Source organism: Trematomus bernacchii, unplaced genomic scaffold (genome assembly GCF_902827165.1).
Source record: "Trematomus bernacchii unplaced genomic scaffold, fTreBer1.1, whole genome shotgun sequence".
NCBI classification, from domain to species: domain Eukaryota; kingdom Metazoa; phylum Chordata; class Actinopteri; order Perciformes; family Nototheniidae; genus Trematomus; species Trematomus bernacchii.
The window spans coordinates 3,084,489-3,094,969 of record NW_022987840.1 but is presented as its reverse complement, the minus strand read 5'-3'; the positions used below and the strand labels follow the sequence as shown (position 1 = coordinate 3,094,969).

Below are 10,481 nucleotides of genomic sequence, written 5' to 3'. Positions count from 1 at the left end.
ATGTACAATAATCAATTCACTGGAATAGTTTATAAGATTGATACTAGTGCAGAGTCTAAAACAGGTGTAAGAACTGAAGTTTATGAAATTCCATATTTGTGTCAATGTTCATCCACTGGACATGGAGGTATTCATCCACTGTCACTAAATATCCATGGGATTTGTCTAACTCTAACTGCTGGAGCCCTATTTTAACTTCAGATTTTGAATATGTGCACAAACAGAGGCTGTCAATCATTATCATTGAAACGCATTACTGTGTATTTCTTAAAGGCCAGCATGGACAGGAGGAATAAATGCAGGAAGTAAATCCTGTTTCAATGCTTATGGTCACCTAACTGTTGTTTTGAGACGGACCTGATAACATTTTAGCCTAGCCTTAAACTTAATGAATGTTCTTGAAAATAACCAAATGTTAGGCAACTCCCTTCTTCAAAGATTACACTTTATTTATATTTTATCCAAAGCGTCTTCCAACAAATACAATCAACCAAGAGGATATCAATTCAGAATACAGGTACTTAAGCATCAAATTATTTAAGTTGTTAAAAACAGAAAGATCAGAACAGAAATAGAGCAATTCATTCCTTCCCGTCTATAGGATATAAAAAGTGCAAAAGCAACTAAGCAGTTTTTAATTACACTTCCTGTTTCATTGATTGAATAATTGTGAAGTAAGAGTCACTTTATACATTTTGAGGTGAAGACAATATTCTTGTTGAAGTTTTTAGTACAATTAAATACAGTTATCAAGACTACATTACTTTCAACATATGGGCAAAGACAGTGATGGAATATAATATAGTAAATGTACAGAAGTTAAGTACAAACTTTAGATACTGTTACAAAAGTATTTTCATGGTACTTTTTACTTACCACATTTCAGAGGAAAATACAGTATTTTACTTTTCACTACACATATCGGCAAATGTACTTTACAAACTAAACATATGAAGAGATATGATTATAGATAAGTCAACATTTCCAAACATTTGGAACTTTGGGGTTTTGTGATGGCATTTGTCATTATTTTAATACGTTTCACAAACTCATGGAACAATCACTGGAGGAATCATCAGATTAATCCATTCGTAAAATAAAAAATGCATGAGGAGCAATAATCCATCAAATAAATTGTATTGGCCTAATACTGTCACAGGGCTCGAGTACTTTTACCATTTTAAAATGACCTCATTTTGCTCAACTTACACAAAGGCCTACTTAGGTTTCTAATGCAGGAACATTGTGTGCTGACAATAAGGGAAGATGTAAGTGTTTTAATCGAGTTTTAGCATGAACAAAGACTTTATTTCACGAAAACATGTTTTCATGAAACGTCCAGTATACTCCAGTTACATTACATTACCACTTTTATTTTTCTTTAAATTTCCCACAGTTTGTTGATGTTTGTATTGCTCCGTGACCGTTTATTTTAACCCCCTGTTACCCCAGGTGGAGTCCTGATAGTTGACTGCAGACGGTTGTTAATCACCTCGTGTTGTGTAACCTTACCCCCGTTGTGTCCTTTTCTTGAGGAGGGGCTCCAATCACGACTCCCGTCTCCCACCGACGCGCACGATTTCACCCAGCTCCACTTTTCCAGATGCGTGTGTGTGCGCGCATTTGTCTGTGTGTGTGAGTTGTTTGTTTATACAAGGCCCTGGGGTCGGCCTTATCTGCTGCAGCCACTCACGCCGTGATTCAGACTTTCTTCAGCAAGTACTTGTGTTTTAAAAAAAAAAAATTACGGGCCATTGTTGTGTCGAATGGTTTCTAAAGATACAGAGATTTTTTCTTTCTTCCTCCCACCTAATTAGAAACCGACTGCTCTGATTTCAAAAGCCTGCACTTCATCCCCACCCAAACATTGGCTCAGTTATTGAGTCCCGCCTGTCAGACAATCAGAGAGCCATTCAGTGAGAGAATATAAAAATAACACTGTTGTTTTGGCTGCCAATTATTCCGCCATGTTTTCTTTATTCTTACATTTTTCTATGGATTTTTTTTAATGTAATCCTACAGACTTAATTAAGTGAACTTCCCCATGTGGGATTAATGACGTGGTTTCCTATTGTATGAGTAGTTAAATAATTTGTATCGAGAAATAATGAACCGTATTGATTTGCTAACCAACCATATGCTGCAGTGACAATGTGTATTACTGTATCTTTTACATTATGTTTTATTATAGGGTTTTGAGATGTGGTGTTCATAGATCTGCAACTATCTGTTATTTATGAACCATTATTATTAGAGTGGAGGTCATCTTTAACGTCGTTCATTTCCTTTTTCTTTTTAAATATATTTTTGTAATCAATAAATCATCCTTCATTTTATGATGTTGTCTTCTATATAATATAGGCCTCTCTATGTTTCACTTAGGTATAATCTACTTGAGCAATGCCATTCAAATTCAAATTCAAATTCAAAACCTTTATTTATCCAGGTGAAATCCCATTGAGATCATTGATCTCTTTTTCAAGGGAGACCTGCCATTACCTTTTACTGTGCTTTATTTTTCAGATTAAAAGTTTAGTACAAAACGTCTAGGCTAAAATGCGATTACAAATGTACTTTATAAAGTGTGTTGGAGCTGGGAAGGCTAAAACAATCATTGTAATTTTATCAGCAATCAAATAATAGCCTATAGTATGACTGCATATCAATTCTGCTGCCGTATGAGTTTGGCCTATTTGATAGCCTTCTTCTGGTTGCTAACACTTTTGTTGCATGGTATACTTGTCCCTGAACACTTTTATAGTGGATGTTGACATCATTACTGAAGTACAGTTTCTGAATATGTTCCAATGTTTGAGCTGGTCGTGATTTCATATATTTTACCGGATGATTTATTTGTCAGGGGGAATTTTATGAATGAAGGTTTAGTTGCTTTGTGCTATTGGGAGGGTGCGTCTGACGTCACGTTCCATTAAACAAACCCGGTCACGACGCAGAGCCCCTCCCACCTCCGACGCGTTTAAAACGGGACCGGTCCGGCCGGGACTGACCACTCTCTGTTTCCCTGAAGCCGGTGAATAGCGTGTGTGGATCTGGGAGAGAAAGAGACATGTACTGGGACACTATCACCAAACCTGGAGACAGAAACACAGACAGCAAAGACTTGAAAATAAAGGTATGTATTATTTATTTATAACACAGAAGATCAAATTATTTATTTATTGAATCAAGCATAGAAACTCGTGTATTTCATTCATGACAATGTCAAGCCTTGCTATATTTTATGATGTATCCCTTCTTTATTACAGGCAAATATTGGGTTCAATAGCATGATTGTCTTTATGAGGTGTTTTTTTACTACGTTATGATACATTAATTATTAGACAAAACAATTATAAATAATGGAATTAATACTCTTATATAATCGTTGGTGGTGCATTCATTGACAAAAGCAATGCAATCACAAATTCAGCTTCAAAAAGTTAGTCAAATACAAGAAAAAAAAAGTGCCATCCAGTAAAATATCTTAAAAAATGTCTGACTTTCCACGACAGGATCATAAAGCAATTTTTTTTTAATTGCCCTGCTTACATTTGTACATTTATGCATTACAAAAAGACAATTAGCCAAACAGAATAAGTGCTCAACCTGATGTATCACTTATTTAAAGAAAATTATTCACATCTGTTTTTGTTTCAATCAATATGAAGTGCAAGGCTTTTCATGTTGTCTCTGCCTTTAGATATTGATCAACAATGAGGATTTTTATGATGATTAAAGTTGTAATCTCGACTCTTTCCACACAGATGGAGATTTGCCAGCCTGGATATTACACGGAAGACTTCAGGACTCAGGAAGTGCCCGCTGGCTTCGACTTTGCATCTTATGGTGAGTTTAAAGAATCACTTGCTCCATCACGGGTGGAACATCATGACTTCTGAAGGTTTATTCTCTCATTGATGCCCAGACAGTTTTTTTTTTTTTAATGTCTGCACAATCTGTTTCCTCTGGACCTGAGCAGCTGAAGGACAGAGGAAATATTTGCACAGAGAGTATCATCACATCTGTCAGAGCTCTCTCAATGAGACCTTGACCCCCGGGCCGCTAACAATCAGGATACTGGGGTTCTGTGTGTGTGTGTGTGTGTGTGTGTTGTGTGTGTGTGTGTGTGTGTGTGTGTGTGTGTGTGTGTGTGTGTGTGTGTGTGTGTGTGGTGTGTGTGTGGTGTGTGTGTGTGTGTGTGTGTGTGTGTGTGTGTGTGTTGTGTGTGTGTGTGTGTGTTGTGTGTGTGGTTGTGTGTGTGTGTGTGTGTGTTTGTGTGTGAGTGTGTGTGTGAATAATGCTTGAATGAGCTGAGGTAGGCAAAGATAGAGAGAAAGGGTGACACTCCCCTCTCTGTCTTCCCTAATCCTTTCCTCCAGACTTCCTCCTCAAACAGATTTAGAGTCCCCCCCTCTCCAGACCTCCATCACTACTCTGTCACCCTCCCTCCGCTGGCGTTTCCTCCTCTCTCTTCCTCTCCCCTCCCTCCCTCGTTTCCTCCTGCCTCCATCTCTTGAGCTGAATAAACCTGAGTGCCTGCTGGTGCTGATTTGACAGTAAACAAATGTCTTATTCTTGCGTCAACATCCACCCTTCAGATAAAAATCCACATACTTACAAAATCACTCCATATTTCCTCTTCTAACAACTATTTTGCTGAGCTTTAATGCACTTAAGCGCTTACAGGACCTTAGGGCAACTTAGGGCAACTTAGGGTTTCAGTTTGTTCCATTTTTAAAAGAGAATACACTTAAAACATTCTGGACATGCTGTTTAGAGTTTATTCAGAGTTTCAATGTAGTAGTTGTTTAGTTGTCAGGACAAAGTATTCCTCTGTAATCCATCAAATTATGTTTTTTTACATCTAAAATGTACACTTGGCAATGCACTCACAAGTTTGGTTATAAGAAAATCAAACTACAAAGAATAATGTGAAGCAACCTGAAAAAGGTCATGTGAAAGTATGGCATTACAAATGTAGAGCTCCTTGTAGCTGATCTACTGCATAATGTCTTTAAGTGAAATTCAACAGACGTCAATGTGTTGAACCTGATTTACTTATTTTGAGTCTCTGCAACTGAATATATCCTTGCTAAACTAATGAAAACCATTAGCTTGCCAATGCAGTAGGGATAAATTCTTAAATAACTCTGTAAAATGTAAGGCATTAATGTCAATTAAAACCATTAGTGTGGTCTTTTTCACAAGCATGAACACTGCCTCTATTCCTTCCACCATCATCATCATCATCATCACTAACTGACTCCATGTGTGTGTGTTGTGTTTAACCTCCAGACTGCCCTGGTGAAGACCTGTCTTTTCTGTTAGACAGTAAAACACCCGGACAGCAGCAGTACGTCGCAGAGAGCAGCTACCCTGACCCACCAAAAGCTTCTCACACTTATGACATTAAAGGTGTGTGTCTCAACCGTCAAGATACAAAATAATATCATGATTGCTAATATGATTCATATGTACTGTAGTGGGGGAAGTATAATTTGTATCTCTAAATGTAAAAGTAGTAATACACAGTGTCGAAAATCTGTTACTCGTAAAAGTCTAACCCTATCTTAGTTAAAGAAGACATTATAGGCATAGTGCATATGGTATTCTAATTGGTTATGATGATTGATGCAATAATGTGTATATATAATAATGTATTATTCATATATGCTGCTTGGTAGCTTATGGTTTCCTCTTTCCCCAGGGATAAATAATTTTGTTCTTAATCAACAATAATGCATCCATTTCAAATGTTTGCTTTTCCCCCCTCAGCGAGCCCTAGTGACTCCTCCCTCTTCAACCTGGACTCATACCACGAGTTCAACTGGTGGGCCTCATATCCACAGGGTGAGCTAATACTCTTACTGTAATTATCTTTTGTTTTTTCCAAAGGGATTTCTTTGTGACTAACTTTCTGTTTGATTTGTAGATGGTCTGACGGTAGGCCAGTCCCAAACTGGTTACCATGAGTCTCTTCAGACGTACCAGAGCCTCGTGACCCAAAATGGACAGTTTAGCCCGGCCCTGGAGGGCAGCCACAGCCCCTTCCCCACTGCCAAAGGAACGTCACAAAGTAAGGCACTTTACCTGATCTTAAGAATATGGAGTGAAAGGAGTGACGTAAAAAAAAAACAATGTGTAAAATAATAAGAAAATCCGTGTAAAATATATATAAAAGAACAACAGAAAGTAAATGAAATGTGAAGACAAATAAAAATAATAAGCAAATCAAAAAATTGAAATATTCAGAGAAAAGAAAAGAAAAGAAATATTTTCATTTATTTTCACATGTATTTGTTCATTCATTTTTCTATATATTAATAGATTTTTTTTTAATTACTCTATATCATTTTTGTTTACAAATATCCAGAAAAAAAACGATGGAAAAATAATATGATAATTATAATAAGTATTTTAACTCTTGGAAATGTATCATTCAGAAGAAATCGAATATCTTTTGTGATGAATACAATTCCTATATTTTTTCTTGTCTTTATATATATTATACTTTTTATTATTATATTTATATCTTATTTATTTTGTTGTTCTTTAACAGTTTAAGTTTTTCTCATGGGACTTTTATGAAACTATTAAAAACACCCCAGCATTGATCTAATATGTTTCTTCTCTGTGTTTCAGGTGAGACGGATCACAGCTTCTCGTGTCACTCGGCTGAACTCTACGACTCTGACGGGCAGAGGCAGTCGTCGTCCTTCTGGCCGGATTACTCTTCCCCCAGCTTCACAGCCCCCTTACCTCACCCACACCCGGCCCCCTGCCCCTCAAACCACGGCCCTCAGTCCTCAGAGCAGTACTGTCCCCGTGTGGTCAAACGCAAAAACACTCACCTTCAGAGACTGGACAGGGAGGGCCAGATGACGGGGATGTCAGCTTATCCAGGTTTGTAATTTATGTTTAATAAATAAATAATAAATAGCGCCACTTTGACAACATTGAAATGGTACTTGCCCATTAAATGCATCAATAATCCAGACATCAGTAATACATGCTTTAAGTATATTCTGCTGATAATAGTTATGCACTTCACTTAAATTACATTTGAATTATACTTGTCATGGAGTGCTCAAGTAAAGGATCACAATACCTCTTCAACTCTTTTATTATAACAGTTTATAAAAACGACATTGCCATTTTAACTCGATAACAACATTTTTTTTTAAATTCAGGTTCTGGTCCAATCCAGTTGTGGCAGTTTTTACTGGAGCTACTACTGGACTCTGCCTGCTGTACCTTCATCTGCTGGACGGGAGACGGCTGGGAATTCAAGATGTCCGACCCCGCAGAGGTAAGAAAAAGTACTACAAAGCAGTAGTGGAAAGAAACAGTACATTTACTTAAGTGCTGTATTTCCATTGTATGCTACTTGACACTTGTACGCCTACTAAACATGCTGTTGACAACTATAAATACTTACTTTTCAGATTAAGACTATTCATACAAAAACATCTTAAATTCATAAAATGCATTAAGAATTAAACTAGTGCTTTCTAACCCTTTTGGACCTTACACAAATAAATCTGTGAGGGCACAATTCAAATGTCTGAGTGAGTCTGTGACATATACCCTGTGAACATTCAACATGGCGTATATACAAATATTAGTGGTCGAGAGGTCAAATTGTTTATTGTAACAAAAAGATTATAGAAAAGTCAAATACAGGAAGACAAATATCTGTAATGGATTAGTCTTTCCTGTCACCTTAAACTTAAAGTAACTAATGCCCCTTTCACACCAACGCAACTCCGGTTCAAGCTCCGTGCTAGAGCTTTTCTGGTTCAGAACCGGTTCTTCGGTTTAGCGCCGGCTCTTTTCACACCGCTCAGAGCCCGACTGGTGCTGCCGCTGCTGCGTCATGACGTCACAGTTTACGTCGCTGAGTTTCTCCCCAACGCCGGAGCTCACCTCACAATAACAACGGGCCGGGGACTGCGTTGCTTTTAATCATACGAAGCCAGATTAAATTAAATAACGACTTCTCCAACCTTATACTTTTCTCCAGAGTGCCGTGGTTCATTGTTTATTAATGTGTTTCAGCGGCATTTACCGACCGCTGCAGTGCTGGCCGGCTGCTCTTCCACGAGTGTATTCTCCCGTTAGCTCCGGGTTAGCTCACACGGCTCTAAAGTATTCACTGTCTGACTGTCACACAAGCAGCTGATACATATCCCCAGTTCCCCTTAAGTGAATGTGTGTCAGTCTGAATTGACGCTGTTTGGCATCACAACGCTGTTATGAAAGTTTCTCTGGTATAACATGGGTGATGTTAGCATAGCAACCGAAGCTAAACTTGCTAAGCAGTTTTCTACAGGCACTTTTTACCGACGTATTTTTCATTATGATTCTACTTGTGATAGTCGGACATGACAACCTGTGCAGCCCATGTATTGATTCCATCCGATAGCTGCTATAATAACAAACAAAACGTCTGCCTGCTCTCCACAATGATCAATAACAGCGAACGGATGGTCAAAGTAAGGTACAAATAAACAGAATCACACGAAGCCTGGTTAGTGTTGCCTGACTTTATAAAGTGTGTTTTTTTTAACAAGTGTGTGGTTGCGTTCTAGTCACTTTGCTCAGCACTACTGCTTGTTACAACTTTTATTTGCCGTACTCGCCTTAAGTGTTAGCTCAGGTTAATCTCGCCCCCCTCCGACGTAAGCGTGACGTATGCGGTTCTTGCTTCTAGACGGACAACTTTTTGGTGCTCGAAACGAACCGGATTCCGGAGCTATGACGCTGCTCCGCTGCGGTGTGAACAGGAAAACCCGGTGCTTTTCAAGCACCAGCACCGAACCGGCCCTGAAACACCGTTGGTGTGAAAGGGGTATTAGAGTAAGTGGCTGAAAGCAGAGTTTTGCTGCCCTCTCTGGTTGAAAGTAGCAAGCCTGTGTCACCTCGAGCACTTCCTTGCAGCCACTGGAGATAAGCAAGGAAAATATGTTCAGGTAGTGTTATGTAACTCTTTAATCATCTCATGACCCCTCACATTATCTTTTGAACCTCTTGAATAAACTACAATGTAATGTATATTATTACATTCACTGAAATAGTTCAAACTAGTTCCACCTTGAGCAGCTTCAGCAATAAATCCTACATATAATTGATACTTGCGGTAGGCTACATTTTTCTGATACTACTTCTCACACATTTTACTTAAGGAGGATTTTAAATGCACTTTTAATTGTACTGGAGTATTTCTACATTGATATCATGTCGCTTTGATATGGGATCTGAGCACTTCTACACCTTTGCAACATGTATTGTTTTCTTAACTAAAGACAATACAATACAAAGTAGCTTTATTGGCATGACACTAAGTTGAACTCTATGTTTTTTGTTGACCCCACAGGTGGCTAAGCGCTGGGGCCAATGCAAGAACAAACCCAAAATGAACTACGAGAAGTTGAGCCGTGGCCTGCGTTACTACTACCACAAGAACATCATCCACAAGACAGCGGGCAAACGCTACGTTTACCGCTTTGCCTGTGACATACAGGGCATGCTGGGAAAGACGGCGCAGGAGGTCCTGACCAGCCTGAACGTTTTGCCGACGAACACAGAGTCGTGGCCCGGGGTACCTGCAGCTACGTCAGAGCACAGCAGTGAAACATGGGCGTCACAGTAGAGAATGGGTGCCAGGAGGACTTAAACCAGCCTATGAAGTAAACACTGCCTCCTCAAGCCCTGGCTGATGTGCAGTACGGGTGAGGATGATGCAGAGAGCCAAGATGCTGCATTTCAGGGAATAAAAAGATCAAAAAACTCATCAAATTCATGCAATCAATCAATATTTTAGTTTTTCTTAAATAGTGGATCATATTAGACAAAAGTGTTCCAAAAACTGACCCATTAATATAGCATATCAGCCCAAAAAACAACAGCCCAGGGGCATTTGAAGCACTAATACTTGTTTGCAACATCAGGGGCCACTCTTAACATGTTATGTGTTTCTGAGAACTAATTGATTGTAAATAGTGTTCATATGGTCATGCAATGTAGAGTTTTGTGCATTTATATGTATTTTTTTAAATGCAAAACTCATGTCTACCTCTGCCTGAAAATAATCTCAGTTTATGTGTTTCTGTTCAGCAATAATCACTGTGAAAGACTGTGGGATGATTGCTTTGTGTAAATAAACTGTATATAAACTCATTGATTTGTGTGAGAGTCTTACTCCATTCATATTGTAAATACTGCCAATAAAACACTACAATGTGTGTTTCTCATACTTGATAGATGTATATCCCTTCTTGTTATATTGTTTTAATGACATGAGTACAAAGGGGTTTTTGTAAGTATCATGCTATTAGTATTATTATTATTAGAGTGCATGATACCAAATGATTGTCATGTGAATAGGGTCTTTGTGATTTGTTGGCCTACTCTTCTTTAAATACATATTTGCACTTGAAAGGGTTCCTTTCAAAAACAGTCCCTCTTGATGTATTTATGTA

General features: G+C 38.4%; 1 protein-coding gene across 2 annotated transcripts; it reads left to right on the top strand.

Moving 5' to 3' along the window:
- Positions 1-3,029: 3,029 nt before the first annotated feature.
- On the top strand, positions 3,030-10,255 carry etsrp (ETS1-related protein). Of its 2 annotated transcripts, none has more exons than XM_034153375.1 (8): positions 3,030-3,133; positions 3,765-3,846; positions 5,329-5,415; positions 5,776-5,850; positions 5,933-6,076; positions 6,643-6,903; positions 7,191-7,309; positions 9,377-10,255. In XM_034153375.1, exons 1-8 carry the CDS (start codon positions 3,068-3,070, stop codon positions 9,650-9,652), a joined length of 1,110 nt encoding a protein of 369 aa, XP_034009266.1. In that variant the 5' UTR covers positions 3,030-3,067; the 3' UTR covers positions 9,653-10,255. The 2 variants fall into 2 exon arrangements, with proteins under 2 accessions (XP_034009266.1, XP_034009265.1); XM_034153374.1 differs by having other exon boundaries at positions 5,296-5,415.
- Positions 10,256-10,481: the final 226 nt, after the last annotated feature.

Bases quoted from the DNA above. Each gene is read 5' to 3' on its own strand.
- etsrp (XM_034153374.1), top strand. From the start codon at position 3,068: ATGTACTGGGACACTATCACCAAACCTGGAGACAGAAACACAGACAGC. The intron at 3,134-3,764 runs GTATGTATTATT...CTTTCCACACAG, and splicing joins GCAAAGACTTGAAAATAAAG to ATGGAGATTTGCCAGCCTGG. The intron at 3,847-5,295 runs GTGAGTTTAAAG...TTTAACCTCCAG, and splicing joins CTTCGACTTTGCATCTTATG to ACTGCCCTGGTGAAGACCTG.